The sequence below is a fragment of the Rhinolophus hipposideros genome, assembly GCF_964194185.1.
Source record: "Rhinolophus hipposideros genome assembly, chromosome: 12".
Lineage (NCBI taxonomy): Eukaryota > Metazoa > Chordata > Mammalia > Chiroptera > Rhinolophidae > Rhinolophus > Rhinolophus hipposideros.
Genome location: NC_138058.1, coordinates 36,761,246 through 36,785,199, shown reverse-complemented (window position 1 = coordinate 36,785,199; position 23,954 = coordinate 36,761,246). Strand labels below are relative to the sequence as shown.

Sequence of the window (23,954 nt, the reverse complement as noted above, 5' to 3'; positions counted from 1 at the left end):
CTTTGATCTTCTTTATGACCATTATTTTGAACGATCAACTAAATCACTTATTTCTTTTTTATAAAGATCTGTTTCTGGAGATTTATTTTCTTTTGTTTGGAACATATATTTTATTATTTCTTCATTTTCCTTGACTCTCTTTGTTGGTGTCTGCATACTAGCTAAAATAGCCACCTCTCCCAGAACTGACAGTTTTCCCGTGTAGAAAATGAACCTCATTAGTCAGCCTGGCCACAACTCCTAATTGTCAGTCAAATTTTTGTGACTGTACAAGCTGCCTTCTTTGTTATTACTAAAACCCAGTACTTAAGGGTGTGCCAAGACCTATCTGTGTTGCAAAGGTGAGGATAACAGTCAGTATCCCTTACCGTATGTGTATTTTTTCGTTTGCCTGATGTGATCAGCTAGTTTCAGAATCTTTCTGAGGTAATTGCTCTGTGTGGGGCTGTACATTTGATACATCTTTGGGTGGAGGAGAGCTCAGGAGCCTCCTGTGTCACTATCTTGGCTATTCCTCAGTTTTGTTAGACTAATTTTAATGTTATATATTCCCCCTCAGAGGAATATTTTATCATTAAATTATTCATCAAATATATAATGAATGCCTACTAGGCTCTCTTCTTGGTGCTTGGGACACATCTAAATAAAACAAATATTTTTGCCTTTGTAAAGCTTACATTCTATCTGAAAAACAAGCTATAAATATGCACTTTAACTGTATCCTAATTAGTTTCAATATGGTATTTTCAGTATTATTCAGCCCTATGTATTTTCCAATTTCCATTGAGATTTCTTCTTTCTAGGGTCCAGGTATTGTTTTCACAGAATGTAGCTTTAATAATCCTTACTCTTTGATATTTGATGAAAACATGGGAAGCTTAAAAAATATTTTATGTCAGTTGGAAAAGAATGTATGTTCTTTATTTTGTTATTATTATTTTTCAATGTGGCCTTTAGTTAAAAACTATTAATTGTGTTTTTTCTTTTTAATTGATTTTTACTTGCCTGTATGTTATGGAATTGTATTAAAATCATCCACAATATTTGTTACTTATTTTTCTTTTGTAATTCTGCTGTGTTTTGATTTATACATTATTAAGGTACATTATCAGATGCTTTCAACTTCATAATTTTTGTCTTTCTGTTGAATCATTCCTTTTATGGTTAGGTTGGACTAACTTTAATAATTTGTTATATAATTTTGAGATTTATATAATTTTAAAAATACATATTCTGACCTTCTCTCAGCTAGTTTTAGCTAATTAGTTTATTTTTTTATTTTGTTTCTCTGCACCACTAAGCTTTAGTTCTATCTCATAAATCGTATACATTTATTTATTTTTCAACAATGATATAGTTTCTTCCCTTAGCTGGTAAACATAATCCCATGTTTATTATGATTACTGTCATATTTTTTTCAAGTCTAAGATGTCATTGATTATAAGGTACATCACTATTTTATATACGTGCGTTGTCTCCATTAGATGCTTACAAGTTCATAATTATATTTCTCTTGAATCATTTATTTTGTGGTTATGTTAAAGACCTGCTTTATATCTAATACCTAATACTGCCCATTAAACTGTGACACAGTACCCTAAAAATAGTTTTACATATAGAACTCATAGAATGCTCAGTTGTTGTGCTCATATTTTAATGAATGTTTTTTTCACTGATGTATAATTTATGCCCACTCCTGTGTTTGGACTGGTTAATTAATTAATTTTTGTACTTACGCAAATCATTGTAAATGACAATTAAACTTAGCATGTAATACTACCAGCAATGCACATTATGCAACTGAAGTGAAGACAGACATGTGGGACTGAGCTTGTACCTGCATAGGCAGTGACTATCATCATTGCTTTGTAGTCAGCAGTGACTGGAAGATGTCTTTAGTTATAAGGCACATTTAAATTTCAGAGAAATTAAAATATAAAAAAGTGTGTCTAAACATTTCTCTACTCAGGTATTTTATTTCTATTATCGTATTTTCTATTTTAGCCTGCCTTTTATGTCTTTTTTAAAATTGTGTTTCCCTGTTTGCTCTTAGATTAAATATTTTTTTCTTAACTGATTTTGAAGTTATGAATTTTATTTCTATTATTTTAGTGGTTACCTGTAAACTTTCAACACACCTGCTTGATTTAACAGGCTCTGAAAGTACTAGCATCTCTCCTTTTCCCCTGGATTCATATGTGGGCATTACAACACTTTAACTGTAATTGCCATAGTCCTATCTTGTACATTATTTTTGTCATTATTTTCAATGCGCCTTATTCTAGATCGATAATTATTTTCTCGCAGCATATGGAGATGATATTATTCCCTTGTTTATTTTTTCCCTTGTTGATGAAGTCTATTGTCACTTCATCTACCTTTTGTATGTAATCTATTTTCTTGTGTCGAGTTGCTTGTTAGAACTTTGTCTTTAATTTTCCACAGTTTGAATATGTTAGGCTCAAGTACAGATTTATTATTTATCTTGCCGGGGACTTAGGATTCTTAAATCTGAGGATTCATGACATAAAAATATTAGAAAGTTATCAGACATTATTCAAAAGTGTCTGTCCTCCATTCTCTCTATTCTCAAATTGTGGAGTTTTTGTTAGAAAATCATTTTTCTGTCACATGAGTGTTTCATAATCTCTCATCTTCGTATTTTATTTCTCTTGGTCTGTGTTTGCTGAATTCTGTATTTCCTTAGATCCAATCTGGTTCTCTAGTTCTCTTTGTAGCTTAGTCTAATCTACTATTTTGTTTATGTATTAGGTTTTAAATATTAATGGTTGTATATGTATTACATATATTTATACATAGGAACATACATACTACATAAACATAGTTTATCAAAAAAGTGTAACTCAGAACAAAATACTCACAATCCCCATTCCAGTCAAGCATGTATCATAAAATAACTAGTACTCCAAAAGCTCTCACACCTCTTCTCTCCCTTGTAGTAGTAACAACACTGTCTAGACTATTTATGGTTTTTATTTTACTGCTTTTCATTACAGTTGTACATATATATGTATCCTTAACTAATATACTTTAAGTTTGTGGGTTTTAAACTTTGTAGAAATAGAATCATAAGTATGCATTCTGTTTTATGCGGTTTCTTTCACTTCATAGTATGTCTTTTAAGATATATCTATGTTGCCACAGTATTGGCATTTCATTCATCTTCTTTGCTGCAACATATTCCATGCTATGACTTTAATACAATTTGTAAAACATTCTACTGAAGATAGATATTTGGGTAATTTCCAGTATTTGGCTTTTTCAAATTCAAACTTACTCCCAGATGCCCTCTTGGAGTTCTAATGTATTCCCTTTTCTTCGTCACACTCTTAAATCTCTGATGCTTTTCGAATTACAACCAATTTGTTCACTTGTCTTCATATAGCACGTTGCATTATTTCTTATGTTATTGATACTTTTGTGTGTTATTTTAAGCAGATATTTGATCTGTACGGGATGTCTGAGTTTCTTGGGGTTTATTGCCTTTTGTTTGTTTTCTCTCGTTTTGTGGTGATGGATCATTAACTTATCTTTAGCCATGCTTCACTTTTGGTAATCCTGTGTATCCATTGTGTCCCTTCAAGGAGATTTGTTTTTTGCCTCTGCCAGGTGTTCTGACTTATCATTGATTTTGAGTTCCTGTACCACACTGGGGTGTAAATTTGAACCTAAATTCCTGAAGGCAGCTTTGGGATAATTATCAGGAGACATGTAGTTTTCCTAATACTCGGGCTCTAGGCCAAGACAAGTTTTTTCAGACTTCCTTCTGCGTGGTAGATTCATTCATATTCTCTCACACTCTTATTCTTTCTCTCCTTTCCCTCCCTCCTTTCTCCTCTTTCTTACTCCTTTTCCCCTATCTTCCTGCCTTTTTAATGTTCCCCACTACTGAAAAAAGATGTAGTACTTGGAAAATTCTGGCTGTATGTGACCTTCCTAATTTCAGATTTCTGCCTCTTGCTGGCCCGAGGACGTGTCCTTTTTGCAGGAGGGCTTTCACACACCTATCTTCGTTACTCAGACTGGGCAGACTCCCTCAGGCCCACAGCATGGTTTGGAACCTCAGTGCTCATGTACGTCTCTCTCTGGTGTTTAGATTTCTCTTGGTTTTGGGCTTTCTTTTCTTTTTCTTTTTTAAGCAGATCACCTCTGCATTTCTTAAAAAAAAAAAAAAAAAGTTTGATTTATTTTAATCAAAATCCTGTTTATTTGATACAGGAAGGTTTTTGGTTTACCTGTTGACTCTCTTTACCAGACTCCATCATATTTTAGTTTCTCCAGTTGCCTTCGGTGTAAGTCTTTGTTTGCCAATGTTAGAAACACAAATGATTTAAGCAAAAGGGACATTTATTAACTCTTGTAACTGTGAAGAACAGGGCTTTTCTGGCTTCAAGCATGGGTAGATCTAGAGCCTAAGCAATGTCACTAGGGCTCCTTCTCTCTTTCTGTCCTAAGTCTACTTTCCTCAGTTGGATTTGTTTTTCAGACTTTATTTTCCATTTAGTTAGGGAAAATTATCACTACTGTTTCTAGGGTTTTGGTATCCTCATAGCTCATGGTCGATCTTGTGTTATTTAGCAATGTAACGTCAAATCCTAGGGAAGATTTCTTTACCTAGTTGGGTCACTTTGCCATTTCTGAACTGGTTCGTGTGGCTGGTGGGCTTGTATATTCCAATTACCCAGGTTTGGTAGGTCATGTGCCCAACTGTAGGATGTAAGGGAGGATACACTGTGATCGGCAGCCCTACTAGTTCATGTGAATAGTGGGAGGTTTGGTTCCTTAAAGGAAAAATCAGATGAGGCTCCCGATAAATAGAAAGCAATGCCAGAAAGGCAAATATCATATATGTGCACAACACATTCCTTATCAGGTCATCAGACCTCTCGTCATAAATTTAAATGAAGATAGGAAACTACTGCTCTTTCAACCCTGTGAGGAATCATTCTTCTCATGCCCCAGCAGATCAATCAGCTGTAACCTGCCCTTTGCCTCTATTGCTAAGTCCTATCAGCTTCTGAAATCACTGGAATCCATTCATTTTTCTGTACCATTGATACTCTAGTCCGAGCTATAGTCCTCTGACCTATCAAAATTAAATGCTTACTGATCGGCCAGTATCTACTCTGGTTCTCTTTCAGTCTGTTCTCCACATTGTAGTGTAGTCATCTGTTCAGAATGCAAAGCTAGTTATGTATTTCCTATCTTGTAAATATACCTCAAGCTTTTAAAACTTTTCATTAAACAGAAATTATTATCTAGATTTGAATCTGGCCCTTCACTACCTCTTCAACTAGTCTTGCTCAAGCATTCCCTTTTATATAAATTAAATTATACTTTCTCATAGTACATTTACCTCTCCCTTTAACATTTATTATAATTACAATTTTAGATTTGTGCATGAGTATTTGATGGATGTCTGATTTCTCCACTAGACTATAAAAGCAGATACCATGTCTGTTTTTGGTGATCATTTAATTTCAATAGCTAGAATGTGGCTTGGCTTATAGTAGAAAATAAATACTTGTTTCATTAATTAACTGATTGATTACTGTAAAGAGTCCTCTGTGGTAACTAGGACAATTTATCTGTTGACATCCATCTCCAAGAGCTTTCTAGTCAATTGATTTTGGATTTAAGCCCTCCAACATAATCTAACTTGGAAGCATAATCTAACTGTGTAGCTATCAAATGACAAGTGTGGGAATGTTTCAAGTGTATGTCAACATATGATTATGTTCATGTGAAATAATATGAAAGGAAGATTCAGATTATAAAGTGGTAGGGATATACTGATTGAAATCAGCAAAAAGTAGGACTTGGGACAGATTGGATATCTTTTTCCCCAGTGGCAACATAAGTTATTTATCTAGTTGAAATCTCCATTTTCCTTTTGTCCTTTTATGCTTCTTAACATTCTTTTTGGCTTCAAGTTTTATTTGCTGCAGTGGCTACTTGCTTTTAGACAAAAAGCAGGAAGTTTCTATCAACTTAAACTTCAGGAAGGAAAGACCATTACCTAGAGTAGCTACTGTACTAAATGGACCAGGGTTGGCACAGAACTATTTCTACCTAGCCTTGAGCATCTTAGTAGAAAAATAGTTTGCCATAGGGTGGGAGAAAAGGTGTTTCTCACTCCTTCTATACCAGGACTGGATCCCTTTATCTGTATGTACCTTCTTGAGGTTTTTTTTTGTTTTGTTTTATTTTTACCGGTCCTCCTGCAGTTCTTTTGGGACTACTGTATGAGTAAAAATGAAACAACTTTATAGAATAAAGATGAAAATCGATTTTTAACTGATTAAATAAGTTCAATGTTTTTGTTACTGTAAAGAGAGCTTGGTTCAGAATTTATATGTAATATCCACTAAAATTGAAGTAGTAATTTCAATTGACTAATAGCATTGCTGATATCAAAAATTCTGGAGAATATTTAAGAAAATTGTACATGTGTACAACTGTAAAGTACAGTTTATATGCTTTAGTAAAGTTGTGATATACTTTTTACATCTATCATGTGAAGTAATAGAGGAAAGAACAATTGATAGAGTTAGGAGAAAGAAAAGGAAAAAATGTTAGGAGTAGTGATAAGAAAACACAGCATTTTGATAAATGTACTGAAAATATACCTGAGGAATTTGATCTTGTTCTCAATCTGATAAGTGCTGACTTTCAGTTGTATTCAATACTAGTTCCATCTTTTTCACTTTCACGTCCATTTAAACATCATCCTAACGCTTAACACAGTGTCTTGCATATTCTAGCCTCTTGATAAATAAATACTGGTTAGTTGAATGAAAGAATAAATGGATGAAGAGTGAATAACAACATTCTAGACTTCACAATACATAAACATACACGTCAACTTCTCTTATCAAGATTTGAAAACAAGAATCTTTTAATCACTTAGATAATATAGAGGACAGGATTGGTTTGATCTAAAATTTTAACAGTGGGATTTTCAGAAGTTGTATTACTGTATCTAAAATGCAAATGGTACATAATAAAATGAAGTAAGATAATTTGAAATTGAAATGAACTTATATTATTAGATATGTATTCTTTAATGTAGGAATAATTGATTGCTAGGCTCAGAAGATAATTTTTAAAAGGCTTTGTTCTGATTCTAACTTGATTTATTTTAGAATTTTGCCAAGTAGAAATTGTTTTGAACTTCCTACTTAATATGAATCAATTTTCATTTCTGAATTATCATACATTTTGATTTATTAAAATCGAATCAGTGGATTTTACTACATATCATTGGTTGTGTTTAACTGTTATACATCTATAAAATATTTTCCCCTACATTTAGATCTGTGTGATTAGTATTTTGGTTTATGTTTGAATATTTGAATACGGTTTATAATAAAAAGTGTGAGTGTGGTGTCAGACAAATTGAGTTTTAATCCCCATTCTTCTACTTCTTAGTAAATTATTCAACTTGTCAAACCTTAGTAGGATCTTGTGTAAAATGGAGATGATACCTACCACAAGAAGTGCTTGGGAAGATATAATAAACTAATATATGGAAAGTGCTTAGTAGAGTCTCTGGGATATAGTAGGCATTCAGTAATTGGGAACAACTTTTTCCCCCCCATTGTGTTTTGTTTTGCAGCTTTCCCTACAAATAAACCAGATAAAGATGCAAGACATGTAATAAAAGTGGTAAGTATTGTTCTTAAATTTGTATTTCACATATACATTTTTTAAGCTTTATTTTTGTAAAAATGTTTCTCATCATTCTTATCATAATTTTACTTATCAAACCTAATTTTATGGTATATTTTCACATTATTAAAATGTGAAAACTGGAGAACTTTTTCTCCTGTATTGACATTTATAATCCTTGCATCTTACCTAGCCATCTTCTCCCTCTCCCTTTCTTTCCCTCTGTCCTCCTCTCCCTCCCTTTCTATTCTAGGTGGTAAGGTCCTTAAAGGCAGGGATGATGTTTTATTTTTGTTTGTGTCCCCTGTGCCTAGTGCAATGAATAAAATGTAGTAGACACTCAACAAAGGTATCCAGTAGAATGAATCACAAGGGTAGTTTGCAGTGTTATCTACCCTGATACCCTTGTCAGGAAACACTGAGAGTCTGTGAGTATGTAAGTATACAATTATCAGTGCTTTAGTAAGTTCTTTCCATAAAAAGGCTATTTCCATGTGTAAGGTTGTAGACAGAGAGCATTACAATGTATTAAATTTTAAAATGAGATTCTTCTAGTGTTTAGTGGGGTGGTTTTTTTTTGACATTTTTAGTAGAAATCTGGTGCCTATGTTTTATAATAAACGTTTCAAGTACTACTATCTATTATATATGTATACTCATAATTTCACAGTTGAAATACCAGCTCCATCTTTAAGATTATTTTTTTCCTAATAAAATTGTTCTTTTCTTTTATAGGAATATCAAGAAAATGGCCCATTATTTTCAGAACTTAAATTTTATCAAAGAGCTGCAAAAAAAGACTATAGTAAGTAAAATTAGCGAAGCAAACTACTGTCATGTGTGCTTGTTAAAGTGAATGTTAATATTTTTGTATTTTTTGGCCTTCTGGAAAATTCTTTTCAATTAGAAATGTTATTGTAAAATGATAAGTTAACTGTCATATAAAAAGACAGATGATGTACAAATCTTGATATTACATACATAATGGCTTATATATTTCAAGTCGAAGTTGTTTCTGCTGCTTTACAGAATACATTGTGTTGTTGGTCTAAGCTACCAAGAGTTCTTGAAGTGTAAAAGAGGGAAAAATGAATTTTTTTTCACAAAATACCATTTGAATTGGAAGGATGTAAGTAAAAGTAATTTAAATAGGTGGTAGATATATATTTACAAACAAAAGGAATGATGTTAGAATGGATTAGGGTAAAATATATGGAAATGATTAAACATTTAGATGATTTAGAAAATAAGGTAAAAATGTTACAAACTTGAATGCTGGGAAGTTAATTGGAGCTGCATATCAGATGTCAACTATCAGAGGGTTTGAATGTGAAATGAATATGAGCAGCGCTGAGGAGAGTAAAAGCATTTTATAAAGACTGTAAGAGATAGATGAACTAAGTAAGCTTTAAGGAAGTTGATTTGAGTAATGACTTTATAGTCAAGGTCCTTTACATTATGTTTAGGAAAAAGAATGATGAGTCTGGCCTCAATAATTAACTTTCTTTTCTTTAATAAAACCTTCTAAACATTAAGACTGTAGTCTTTACTAACTGCTTAAACTTTGTCAGGGTGACAAATAGAATCCATTAAACTTGATTGTTTATCAGTGGAGCTGTCTTAAACATTAAACATATATGGTAGAAAAGTGAAAAATTAAATAAGCTACCTGATTATATTAAGTGAATGTGAGTTAAAAAAAAAAAAAAAAAAAACAAGCACAAAACTAAATTTAATCAAAACAATTTCTGTATAACATAATTTCAGAGTAAGATGATTTTCTGCCCAGTTTGTATTTTTTCAACTACCTTGGCTTTAGATTTTTAAGTAATAGGGAAGAAAAAGCCATCTCTTTCCTGATCCTATGGTGGTTAACATGGTATATTTAAAATTTTAACTAGCAGTTAAGGGGATTAATTTTTTTCATGAGTAGAAACACTGTGTATATGATATCAATGCATTTTATGACTATGATTACTTTTGTTTTGGTTGTAATTCATTTACTTTAAAATGTATATGTTTCTGTGTTAATTATAATGATACACAGAATTTAAAGCCATTCGATATATTTGATTCTTTAAAAAAAATTTTAGGAACGTCTTAATTTCTATATAGGTTAACCGAATACATTTTAGTATCAATGCAAAAGTAAGAAATACCTTTCTAAAAACATGGATCTTTTTTTTTCTGTTAAATTTGTCTTTGCAGTCAAGAAATGGATAGAACTAAAACAACTTGATTATTTAGGAATTCCTCTATTTTATGGATCTGGTCTCACTGAATTCAAGGGAAGAAGGTAAAATGGAATTCTTATAATAATCAGATATTGTACTATCACTGTTTCTCATGTGGTCTATTAGTTATCTGTTGCTATGTAACAAATTACCCAAAATGTAGTTGCATATAACAATAAACTAATATTATCTTAGTTTCCATGGTCAGTTATGTATAACTGGCTTACCTGGATGGTTCTAGCTCAGGACTGCTTATGAAAATACAGTTAGCTGTCTATTGGGCTGCAGACATTTCAAGGCTAGACTGGGGATGGATCTGCTTTTAAGGTCACTTATGTGGCTATTATCAAGCTTAGGAAGATCTTCTAAATTCACTCATGTGATTGTTGGCAGGCTTTATATTCTCACCATGTAGGTCTCTCTATAGGCTGCCTGAGTGCTACAAAGACGTGACAGCTGGTTTCCCCTAGAGCACGTAACTGTGAGAGGGAGAAAGCGCACGTGTGTTCACACACACACACACACACACACACACACACACACGAATGGGCATTCACGAAAAAAGCCGCAGTCTTTTTATAATCTAATCTTAGAAGTGATATCCCCTTATTTCTACTGTGTTTTCTTTGCTAGAAGCCAGTCACCAAGTACACCACAAACTCAGGAGAAGAGAATTAATTAACCTCCATCTCTTGAGAGGCAAAACCAAGAATTTGTTGAAATACTTTTAAACCACTAAATAGGGCTAATTATCACATAAATAATTAATTACTAGTGGTTTTTGAAAGAAAAAAACTTCTGTCGTTTGTTAGGTATCCATTTTGTCCTTTCAATAATAGCCTTTTAGGATAGATGATACATTTTTTACCCCCTTGGTGAAAAAATAGGCTCAGGGGTCAGTGCTTTGCTCAGATGATATTTGAATGTTAAAAATAAAAGCAAAATAAAGAAATGATAATTTCATAACAAGTAAAGAGCTCCACTAGGGGACTGAATAGCTAAGTAAATCAGGATATATCCTAATCATGTAATATTATGCAGCCCATTAAGTAAATAAATCAGTTAGAGCTATACCAGTTGAATTGGAAGGATTTCAGTGAGATATTATTGAAAAAAGTATGATGCAGAAAAGATCACATTTTTGTAAAACAAGGACAGAAATTCCTATATGTCTATGTTTATGTGTGCAATACATAGACAGATGTAGAATAGAGGTTGAAGTAGGGATGTAAGTGAAGGGAAGAAAACAAGGAGTGGAGGTGCCAAACAGAAAAGGAAAAAGTGCATTTTTAAAAAGCCATGTTTATAAATGTATAGAGACAGTAAATATGATTTTATAAGATCAAAAACAAATATAAATAAAATTTTCTGTATGGACAAATAATTTGTTCAGGGCTCCATGGAGAGAAGGTGATGGAGTCAAAATGAACAAAATTCAAGACTATTTAATTTAGAAAGACTATTTCCATGATCTAAGACAGTGTGAGTGTTTCAGCACAGCATTCTCTTCTACTAGAAAACTAACTGCAAAATAATATTGAGTAGTATCTTTCTGCAATGTACAGTCATTCTCTAATAGTTCAGATTGTGTCATTCTTTATTATGAGGTTGGGGATATTTGTCCTTGTTTCAATTTATAAATAGAAAGTTTCAAGGATTGCTGTCTTAAGATCTCTTTTTGATGTCTCCTTCTTACAGTTACAGATTTCTGGTAATGGAAAGACTAGGAATAGATTTACAGAAGATCTCTGACCAGAGTGGTACTTTTAAAAAGTCAACTGTCCTGCAGCTAGGTACCCGAATGGTAAGAAAGAATGACCGATTTCACAGGCTCTATTTTCAGATTATTTACTTGTTACGAAACACAAATCATTGCCCTTTGTGGAATTATCAGAGAATGAGGGATTATTGCCCTAAAAATGTCAGTTTTTGAGAGTAGAGGCTATTTTGGTGAAATTGATAACAGTGGGCTCTGTAAGTGACAGCATGTGCTGTATTTGGCACTACAAACTCAATTAGGCTTTGGTTCTACAGTCTGATTTTTTTCCTCACAGCTTTGTTTTACATATCAGAACAAACTTGCATTGCTCTAGGAATAACATATCTTTTGTCAATTATATTTATAACAATGGAAACTACAGCAAATTATATTATTTTCCATACTAAACACATGATGGTATGAGGGTGTTATAAAGTGTTTATTATGAGTTTGGGATGGTGGCAGTAATTAGTGTGGCAATGACTAATGTGTACTTTGCCAAATAAGAACCAATGAAATCTTAATAGCACCCATGCACACATTTTGTTTATACTGCATATTTGTCTTATCTTGTTTGTGTTTGGTTTGCCTAAATTCCATTTTATTTTTTCCATTTCAAATAGGATTAACCTACTCATGCCAGGTTGGGATGTGGCAAATAGAACTCATTAATTTTTCCCATTTGTCCATTCATCTGTCTAGCCAGCCAGCAAATGTTTATTCAGCACTAGGCGTAGGTAACATGCAAGGCTCAGGAGCTTCAAAGATGAAGCTAAGGTGTTTTCTATTACTATACAGGGAGGAATACCTTTCTCTGTGCTCATGGACCAGTTGTTTTGCTTTGGGGTCCCCAAAACTTGATTTACAATTATTCTTTGAGTGAGGTATTGCTGAGTGGGCTTCATGATTCTTTCCCTTTGGAGCTCAGATTTTACATGCTTTTTCCTTTTTGCTCAGTGTGATTTGGCCACCAGGCTGTCAGGAGCATAGGCATGAGCATTGTTGAATCATTTTCCTTCCATCAGAGATTCCATCAGAACACTTGATGTTTGAGGGTCATTTTATTCAATTTTTTTCCCCAGGATGAGCAACCAGTACATGTGATATTTTAGGATTGGTAAATAAATAATTGTGAAATATGTCACTTTGTCATTATTAATATGAAAAAATACATGTCATTCTATATTCAAAATATTCAAGTTGATCATGAGTTCTAAATAGACATCAGCATAACCTTATGTATTTCTTTTCACAGTTGGATGTATTGGAATATATACATGAACACGAATATGTTCACGGTGATATAAAAGCAGCAAATCTACTTTTGGGTTACAATGATCCAGATCGGGTAAATATAATATTAAGCTTTGCTTTCAGTAAAGGTCCTCAAAGTACCGTACTGAGACATTCAAAAAACAAACTCCTAACCCAGAAGAGGTTGCTAATGAGGACTTAACATGAAGAATGTTGTGATTTATCTTACCTTGGTTATCTTATTTAATGCATAAACTAATAAATAATTAGGATGAGGAAATTGAGACTCAGTGGAGTTAAATAATTTGTTAATGGGCATATAGTTAAGAAGTTGCTGAACAGGAATTTGGACTTCTGTACACATTGAAACAAAGAACCATCACAATCCAATGGGAGAAGAGATGAATTTATGCAGTGAAAAATAAAAAATAAAAAGCTGTCACATTAGCTCCTCTTCTACTATATAAACAATTAAGTTTTAAACAAAGCAGCATTTCCAATAGAACTTTCTGTGATAATGGAAATATCCAATATGGTAGCCATTAGCCACACATGGCCGTTAAGCATTTGAAATGTGGGTAGTACACAAACTGGTTGTGGATGTGGAGCAACAGGAAATCTTATCATTGCTGGTTGGAATGCAAGATGGCATGAACACTGGAAGACGGTATGGAGGTTTCTTACGAAATAAAACATATTTTAGTATTTGATCTAACAGTTACACTCCTTGGTATTTACCCAAAGGAGTTGAAAATTTATATCAATACAAAAACCTACACATAGATGTTTATAGCAGCTTTCTTTGTAATTGCCAAAACTTGAAGCAACCAAGATGTCCTTTAATAGGTTACTGGATAAATAAACTGTGGTACATTCCAACAGGGTGATAGTAATAATATTAAAAAGAAATGAACAAAACATGAAAAGATATGGATGAACCTTAAATAATGCACATTGCTAAATGAAAATCTATAATTCCAACTATATAACATTATAGGAAAGGCAAAACTATGGAGACATTAGAAAAATCAATGATTGCTAGGGGTTAGAGGAGAAGGAGGGATGACTAAGTGGAGCAGAGATGATTTTTAGGGAAATGAAACAGTTCTGTATGACACTAACAGTGGTGGATACATATTGTTATACATTTATTTGTCCAAACCCATAGACTCTTCCACACCAGGAGTGAACCCTGATGTAAACTGTTGACTTTGGGTGACTATGATGTGTCGATGTAGGTTCATTCACTGTAACAGATGTAATCCTGTGTTGTGGGATATTGATAGTTGGGGAGACTATTTTTGGGGGGTGGGGGACAGTCGGTATATGAGAACTCACTGTACTTCCCACCCATTTTTAACCAAATTGCTCTAAATTTACTAAAATTGAGTCTAAAAACTGTTCTAAAAACCTATAAAAGTGATTACCACAACCACATTAATACATTCATCGCCTCACATAGTTAATTAATCTTTTTTCTGTTTTGTTTATGGTGCAAACACTTAAGACCTACTCTTTCACAAATTTCAGCAAATTTCAGCAAATTTGAAGTATACAGCATTATTCACAACAGTTACCATGCTATATATTAGATCCACAGAACTTACTCATCTTCTAACTAAAAGTTTGTACCCTTTGAGCGACGATTCCCTATTTCCTCCACTCCCACACATTGACAGCCACTGTTCTAGTCTGGTTTATGAGTTTCACTTTTTCACATGCCACATATAAGTGAGATCATACAGTATTTGTTTTCCTGTGTCCCGTGTATTTCACTTAGCATAATGTCCTCTGGCTTCATTCATGTTGTTGCACATGACATACTTATATTTTTCATGACTGAATAATATTCCACTGGAGAATAATATATATATATATATATACTGGTTATTTGGATATATAATCAGAAGTGGGTTCACTGGGTCATATGGTTCACTGGGTCTTAATTTTTTTTGAAGAACCTCCATATTGTTTTCCATGATAACTGTGCCAATTTACATTCCGACCAACAGTGTACAGGTTTTCCCTTTCTCCACACCCTCACCAACACTTATCTCTTGTCTTCTTGATAATAGCCACCTAACAAGTGTGAAGTGGTGTCTCATTATGATTTTCATTTCATTTTCTTGATAATTAATACCATGTTTCCCCAAAAATAAGTCCTAACTGGAAAATAAGCCGTAGCATAGTTTTTCAGGATGACATCCCCTGAACATAAGCCCTAATGTGTCTTTTGGAGCAAAAATTAATATAAGACCCAGTCTTATTTTTGGGGAAACACGATAATGTTGAGCACCTTTTCATATACCTGTTGGCCATTTGCATGTCTCCTTCAGGAAAATATTCAGATCCTTTGCCTATTTTTCAGTTGGGTTATTTGGGTTTTTTAAATTGTTAATGAGTTGCATGAGTTTTTATATATTTTGGATGTTAACCCCTTATCAAATAGGTGGTTTGCAAATATTATCTCCCTTTCCATAGGTTGCCTTTTCATTTTGTTGATGGTTTTCTTTGCTGTGTAAATCTTTCTAATTTGATATAGTCTTCCATCTTTATTTTGGTTTTGTTGCCTGTGCTTTTGGTGTAAATTGCAAAAAATCATTCCCAAAACCTATGTTTATGGATTGGAAGAGTTAATATTCTTAAGATATCCATACTACCCAAAGCAATCTACAGATTCATTTGAATCCCTATCAAAATTCCAATGTCATTTTTCATAGAAATAGAAAATAAACAATTCTAAAATTTGTATGGAACCACAAACGATCCTGAATAGTTAAAGCAGTGTTGAGAAAGAAGAACAAATCTGTTCATACTTTCTGATTTCAAACCATGTTACAATGCTAGAGTAATTAAAATAGTATGCTATAGGCATAAATCTTATACTACACTCCCAAATTAACCCAAAATGGATTAAAAATTTAAATGTAAGACCTGAAATGATAAAATTAGAAGAAACTATAGGGAAAAAGCCTAATTTTAATAACCACATGTAACTAGTAGCCACTGAATCAGACAGCAGAGATTTAAAAAGTTAAAAAAAAAGTTTAAAAAAAATTGAGTTTATAAAAAAATTACAAAAAAAATGTTGAATATTTAACTGAACTTTCAGTTTAACTGAACTTCCAGTTTAACTGAAATTTAACTAAAATAGTTGAATATTTAACTGAAATGAGGAAAGGAATTTCTAAATAAAAATACAAAAGAAAATATCTTAGAAAATATTGAGAAATTTCAAATTTTAAGATTCTTGTATGTTTTTTAAAAAATTGAAAAAAGGAAAGGCAAATGAGAAACTGGGAAGTATATTTATGACAAATATTTGAGGCTATATATTATGCTCTAAAAAATTAATAAAAACAACAAATACTGTCTTAAAACAGTGATTAAAAGGAATGAACAGACAGAACAGAGAAGAAACACAGCTGTCCAAGAAACAGATGAAAAAATTTCACCATCACTAAAAACAAACAGATGTACATATCAAAACAGTAAGGCAACCTTTTTAAAGAACTTATCAATTGAAAAAGTCTAAAATAATCTGATTACATTGAGGCTGATGAGATATAGAATACCAGTGGGAATGTAAATTCAGTGAGAGTAAAAGAATTAAGTTAATGGAAGGGCAATTTGGTAATATATATTAAAAGCCTTTAAAAGTCTGCATAATTTTTTAAGGTTAGGTTTATTAATGTATAATTTACAAACAGTAAAATTCACCCTTTTAAATATACAGTTTGGTGTGTTTTGACACATGTATATCATATAACCACCACTATAATCAAGACATAGAGCAATTCTGTTGTCCTCAAAAGTTCTCTCATTCCCCTCTACAGTCATTTCCCTTCTCTCACCCTCAGCCCTGGCAATGATTTCTGCCCCGATATTTTTGGCAGTTTTTAGGAGTGTCATATAAATGGAATTATGGTGTGTACTCGAGGAGTTGAACCAGCAACCTTGTGGTTGAGAGCCCACTGGCCTATGTGGGAATCGAACTGGCAGCCTTTGGAGTTAGGAGCATGGAGCTCCAACCGCCTGAGCCACCCGGCCAGCCCCTTCTGTGGTATTTTTTGACTTCCATCTTCCATTCACTATCAGTGAGCTTATTTTACTTTCCTCTTTCTCTTACTATTGTCTCATTTCATTACTGGTGTCTCAGTAACACCAGTTTACTTTGTCAGAACATATGTCATTTGTATCTTCATTTGTCCTTAGCCTTGTTTTAGTCTAAGCTCTAATTAAATATATTAAATGCCTACCTTCTTGTCCTTTTGTCAAAGTTACCCATACATCTTTTAATTGGATGAAACTAATTTTCTAGTGGATTGCTCAAGAAGTGCCCATGGGCACATCATTCCCTTGCATGTATGAAAATTTTCAATAGCATTGTTGCTTGAGGGATAGCTTGGATGGATTTAAAATACTTAGTTCATATTTTCTTTCCTTGAATTTCTTGAAAATGATGATCTATTATTGCCTTGTTTCCATGTTGCTTTTAAGAAGTCTCCTGCCAGTTAATTCTCTTACCGTTGTATATTACTTGTTCTTTTTACCTTGCTGTCATTAGAATATTTTTTCTTTATTAAAAATGTCTAATCGTTTTGCCAGGATATGTTTTAGAGTAGGTCATTGTATATTGGTTTTCCACCATATCTGGTGGGCCCTTTTGATACATAGATTACTTTATTTCCAGAAAGTTTTCATGAATCACAGTTTCAGATGTTCTACTTTCATGTGTGTGTATTGAATGAAAACTATGGCGAAAGGAACTTCAGCAAAAAGCTATTTAATGAAGAGAAAAATAAGTGGGAAAAAGACTCAAAATTAGACAGAGAAGACATTGTTGCGTGGTTTGGCAAGAGAAAAAGGCAAGGAAAGTTGACAACGTACACAGCCTTTGTCAAAGCAATAGAGTTATAAGGATTAAGGTAAAATTGGGATATAGAGTCAAAGGGGTATTGGCTAAAAACAACAGCATCTGTGTTGAGGCGTAATGATAAGGGTCCTAATAAGAATACCATGTTTCATTAATGAATGCCAGCTATAATTTTATATATATAATGTGATGGTTCAGTGTGAGGTCGGAGGGATAGTGGATGGGGGAGGGGGGTTCACAGTGTGAGGGATATAAATGATGAACGTCTAAGTATTACCTTGTCTTGTACACCTGAAACTAATAAATAAAAAAAAAAAAAAAGAATACTATGTTTCCCCAAAAGTAAGCCGGATAATCAGCTTTAATGCTTTTGGAGCAAAAATTAATATAAGACCCAATCTTATTTTTACTATAAGACCCTGTGTTATTTTGCTATGATATAAGACCTGATCTTATTTTGCTATAAGACCGGATATAATATAATATAATATAATATAATATAATATAATATAATATAATATAATATAATATAATATAATAACATAATATAATACCGGGTCTTATATTAATTTTTCCTCCGAAAGATGCATTAGAGTTGATTGTCCGGCTGGGTCTTATTTTCAGGGAAACATGGTAGTAGTCAAAGTAATGTCTCGGATAGCCAATTTGGGGCACAGTTGATGTTCTGAGGCATTTTCCTTTCATTGGTTTTTCTTTTTTCAAAAAAACAAACAAAAATATACAAAAATATTTTCTCTAATTCTATTTATACTGGGATCAAACAATGTTTCTTTCTTGAAATCAGTCAAATAGTCTCATTGAGAGTCCAACTGGGCCCTTGTAGATTATTTTGTTTCTTTTTGTTTTTCCCCTATCTTAATTGCATTTTGGCTATTTTGCAATAACTCATCTGATACTCTCCAAATTTGGAATTTTGAAGACTGTCAAAATGTATACCATTTAGCTTCTTTCTGTCATTAATCTTTAACATTTTCTGTTGAAAGGAAAAAAATCTCAACTTTATCTGTGGGGGAAAAAATAATTTAAAAAAATCTGGATATCTTAAGTACTTCTTTACATTATTTCCATTTTAATTAAAAAAAAATTTAATTCTATTTTAAACAAAGGACTAAAGAAAATCATTCAGTGGTAATATTGTATTCAGTAAAAAAAGGAAGAAATCAAGTGTACTAGTTTGGTGAAAAAATTCTTTAAGTTAAAAATTAAATTATATTAAGAACATCTACTTCAGAAGAGGTACATCTTCAGAAAAGACCGTATAAATAAATTTTATTGAATACTTTCAACGTTTACTGGGTATTAGTCATTATGTTATATGCTTCCGCTTCCTGACAGATAAGCATATCTGTCCTCTTAGATTACCTAACTTTTCTAACTTGTGTTTCTCACCGCACTGACTTTGGGATATAACATGATGTTGTACAATTGATTACTAGAAACTTAGGCTTACGTGTGCTGATATATATAGTATTTTGAAAACGAATGTGCCTGTCTGATATCATTACTTATATTGGCATTACAGAAATGATATTGAGTGATGGTTTTACCTTTGAGTACCACCCATTTAGCTGCATCTCCCAGTGTCACTAGTGAAGATAGCTGAAGCATTTTAAGTGAAATCGGGGTTCATACACATCTTTTTGTTTCAGTGATGCAGATGCTCTTATGTATGGAAAGCCACCCATTTGTTGATCAGAAGCACATTGTTTTTCGCACCAGCTTATATCATGTCTGTTATATGAAGCCTCTCTTGATGATTCTGGTCTACACTGATCTCCTCCTTTTGTAATTTCCTTCGATTTCTCATGTGTATTTTGAAAACATGAGCATTCAAGTCTCACTTGTCTTGTGTTGTCTTATGTCCTGAACAAGAGTGAACTCCTTGAGGCTTATAGGTAGGTATGCTTCTCTTCCTTTGTATTCCTCACAGCATCTAAGTTAGTGTTTCTTTTGAAGTGACCCTTCCAGAAATACTTTCTTGGCTTCTCAGGATATGAGGCCAGTCTTGATGCAATGCCTGCCATCTCACCTTGTGCCTGGAGTACCTTGAGTGTTCAGCCCCTTCACCCTACCACGCTCCGTGTGTTCCTGCCCCAAAACTTCCTGCTAGATTGAAGAGGAGGCCTTCGCAGGTAGAGAAGGGTAGTTCTTCATGTCAGTGTCTAGAGTGATAACTGTGACTTAGGAAACCTATGATTTTTGAAAACATTGATTACTGGGAGTTGTGCTGGACTGAAAGCCAGTAGACCAGGTTACAATCCCAGTTCTGACACTGAGCAGAATTGCAGCCTTCAGCAAATGATTTAACTTGTGTGCACTTTGGCTATATCGTCTATAAAATGTGGGGATTTGACTAAGTGATCTCAAAAGTTCCTTCTAGCTCAAAAATTCTATGATTCTCTGAAAATGTGTTTTCCAAGTACGCAATGCTCATTGCAAAAGGTAAGGTTTCTCCTTATGCTTCCAAAGTGTTTTTAGCTAAAGAAATTAAAAAGTTTAAATTTAAGCAAAATTTAATGAGCTGGGAGCAGGAATTGTAGCAACGGATCTGTATCTGGTGGGAAAACATTCGCTTTCATATTCCCTAAGATATCGTAGAGTAGGGTCAGAAGTCTCATTAAAGCTTCTTGTTCACTGTTTGCTAGAGGGAATTCTAATACAATCAATTTATCAATCACAGTTACTCATAAGATGTAGTGTGAAAGTGTGTTTTTAAGAATTTTGCATGGTATGTGCACATATATGGCTACCATTTAGAGGTAGCATTTCCTTTGTCGAATACATATAAAGTTTAGTCCTGATAACATACGTTTGTATTTCATTATCTCCAGAGTAGTGTTATATGGCTTAGCTTGATGATACTTTATTACTAGATGGCACAACTGGTAAAGCTACTTTAATATCTTGATATCATGTGGATGGTGTTATACTGTAGTTTAAGTAGCATGGTAGTTTTTTACATCACTTATAACATGCATGTTATTTTCTTCCTAGTGAGGTTTTGTTATATATTTTTAGTTGAGTAAAGAGACTTTGAAATTTGTTCCTGTGATTTTAGTTATTTGAACTTTTAAAATTTTATGAGTTTCATACTGATAGAATTATTTTTGAAGTACACACTTTCAGTGAACTTTTTGTCTCTATATAATTATTTGTCATATGAATATGTTATTTTGGGGATTTAATAGTTCATATGTATCTGGTAGTCATAGATCAATTCTACCAACTTACTGCTTTGGGATTCTTTCAGTATGATTTTTCAATTAAAAATAAAGTCAGTCCCCAATTTTATTTCCATCAAATGTTCTGTAATGTGTTAATTCCGTTTACTACACTCCGATTTATTAAATTAGTTTAAAACTAAGTAATCAAATGTATTTTTAATTGTTATCTGATACTTAATAGTGTTCCTGTTATCAAAATTTATTCTTAACATGTGTATATTAAGATGCCTGCTTTTAATCAAATTAGATCTGTATTTTAAAAAATTATTTCAAAATTCTATGCAAATGACAGTTATATGAATTTGGACTACTAGAGTCTTATCATCGGAGGGTGGTAATAGAAAATATTGGGGAAAAATGGCATAATATAATTTAGCAGTCATGGTGACCATATTTAAAATTAATATTTTATGAAGCTTATTTTCCAGTACTGAGACTGTGAGAAGTGAGAATCTGTTAGTTATGTAATTTTGAGTCTAGGAGGATGCAGGTTTTTTAACCTTTTATTTTGAAATAATTCAAACATTTTGAATAGTAAAGGAGTTCATATATCCATCAATTTAACTTAAAAATTAACATTTTGAAAATTTGTTTTATCTATTTTTTGGATGAGAAGTTTTAAAAAATTATAGATTTCATCATGACCCTTTGCTTCTAAATGCTTAGCTATCTGCATTTCCAAAAAACAAGGACAATTCACCATATTCTAACAATGCCATTACCACATGTAACAAAATTAGCGTCATTCTTTAATATCAGACATAATTTTATTTCTTCCACTTTTTCTTTCTTCTTTATCCTAAAATACATGAGAAAATGAGAATATAGACAATTTTTATTTGAATTATGCTTAAGCTTGCTTTTCCGTTGTTTTTGTTGTTGTTTTGTTTTTATTACATATTGCAGTACACTTCTCTGCCACAATTTCCCTTGCTGTAGTTGAGTAGCCGAGATCATGTGATCTCTGGCCCCTTTTAGTATTCATAGCCGCTGATTTCCTGTATGGAATGGTTGTTAGCTACAAATCTCACTTAGGAAACTATTGGTACAGAAGCAGGTAAGCATGATTTCTTTCAGTTAAATGTCTATCAGGAGAGCAAATTTCTAGTCTTATAAATAGGAAAACAGGGATTATGTTTTATTCATCGATGTGTATCCAGCATCTGACACAGAACATAGCATATAATAAGCACTCAATAAATAAGTGATGAGTGAACAATGAGTAATTGAATAGGTTAATGTATAAATGAATTGGTTGATTAGTCATTCAGTGTTGAGGAGTAACAGGTAGAGCCATTCAAGCAGAGCTGGGTGTAGCATAGCCAAGTACAGCAACTAAGCGCATTTCTATGTTTCTTAAATTCCTATTGGGAGAAAATATCCACTGTGTTGAGAGATCTTTACTATTTAATATAGCCATTATGAGTGCTTTCTTATACATAGAGCTCTGTCAGCTCTATTCACAAAGAGAAACTGAGAATGGGAACTGCTATGAGTTGAACTGTGTCCTTCAGGAGATATGGATGTCCCAACCCCTAGTATATGTGAATATGACCTTATATGGAAATAGGGTCCTTTTGAGTTAAGAGGAGATCTTCAGCAAAGGCCCTAATCCAATGATTGCTGTTCTTATAAAAGGGGAAACTTGGACATAGAGACAGACATGCATAGAGGAAATCGATGTGAAGAGACAGGGAGAATGACTTCTACAAACCAAGGAACTCCTGAGACTACCAGAATCTTAGGAAAGAGGCATTGGACAAATTATCCCTTACAGCCCTCAGAAAGAATCAACAGATATCTACCCTGCCAACAGCTGGATTTCAGACTTCTAGCCTCCAAAATTGTGAGACAATAAATTTCTGTTGTTTAAGTCACCCAGTTTGTGGAACCTAGTTATAGCAGCCCTGCAAAACTAATACAGTGACTTAGACAGAAACCTTTGGGTGAAATTTGAGATAATACATTGTCCAAATAATTTTAATACAAATCTCAAGATAATGTTCTATGGAAGTTACTAACACCTAAGCATGAATACCACTATATTTTGGCCATATGTGACCTTTGGGGACCAGGATGGGGAAAGAAAAAGAAAAGGGGATAAAGTAAGAACAGAAGGCGGAAAGAAATACCTTGTTTTATTTTTCTTAGGGCCACTTTAGGCAGAGCCAAGACAGTGTTTTCAGCATGATTTGTTCTTATACATAGACTCTCCAAGCCGTTCTTGAATATGTGTGGTGGGGTGTACACGTCATAATACAGTTTACTTGTTTATTCTGGACCTCAATGTTCTTGTTCAGGATCAGAAAAGAGATATAAAGAGAGAATTTTTTTTCTATCTAGATTACCTTCTAATCCCAGACAAAAGATTTGACAGAAAAAGATGGCAACTATTTGCAAAACTTTCAGTTATGTTGGGAATTCAGTGTAGAATAGTTAAAGCTATGAGCTCTGGAATCAGACTCCCTAGCTTTGAGTTCTAGCTCTACCTCTTGTTAGCTCTATATTCTTATCCATATTATTTTCCTCTCTATGCTTCAGTTTCTACATCTAAAAATAAGGATGAGTACCTCCTTCAAAAAGTTATTTTAAGGATCAAATGACTTAAACATGTGAAAGGCTTAGGCTAATATCAGGCTCATAATAAACTCTTAGTAAGTAATAGCTAGAAAATAATGTGTATTTTTATCATTATGCTTATAACAAAAGAATACTTTATCTTATTTTACTTCCCAAGAATGTTTAGATTCGTATCTCTTAATGGGAAGAAGGTCCTTTACTTTTTCCATCAACTATGAATTTGTCACTCAGTCCTGCATAAACTGAAAGAACCAGAAACACGTTAGATTAAGGTGTTTGCCACCAATCAATCCATTTGCTTTTGGTACAGAAAT

At 33.1% G+C, this 23,954-nt stretch overlaps 1 protein-coding gene across 3 annotated transcripts in view; it reads left to right on the top strand.

Moving 5' to 3' along the window:
• Positions 1 to 23,954, top strand: part of VRK2 (VRK serine/threonine kinase 2) — a 202,089-nt gene that overhangs the window by 22,842 nt on the left and 155,293 nt on the right. For all 3 annotated transcript variants that reach the window (XM_081068806.1, XM_081068804.1, XM_081068805.1), the window contains exons 3-7: positions 7,640 to 7,689; positions 8,428 to 8,497; positions 9,901 to 9,988; positions 11,625 to 11,730; positions 12,941 to 13,033. In XM_081068806.1, coding sequence (XP_080924932.1) covers positions 7,640 to 7,689; positions 8,428 to 8,497; positions 9,901 to 9,988; positions 11,625 to 11,730; positions 12,941 to 13,033 — 407 coding nt within the window. The remainder of the gene's footprint in view (positions 1 to 7,639; positions 7,690 to 8,427; positions 8,498 to 9,900; positions 9,989 to 11,624; positions 11,731 to 12,940; positions 13,034 to 23,954) is intronic.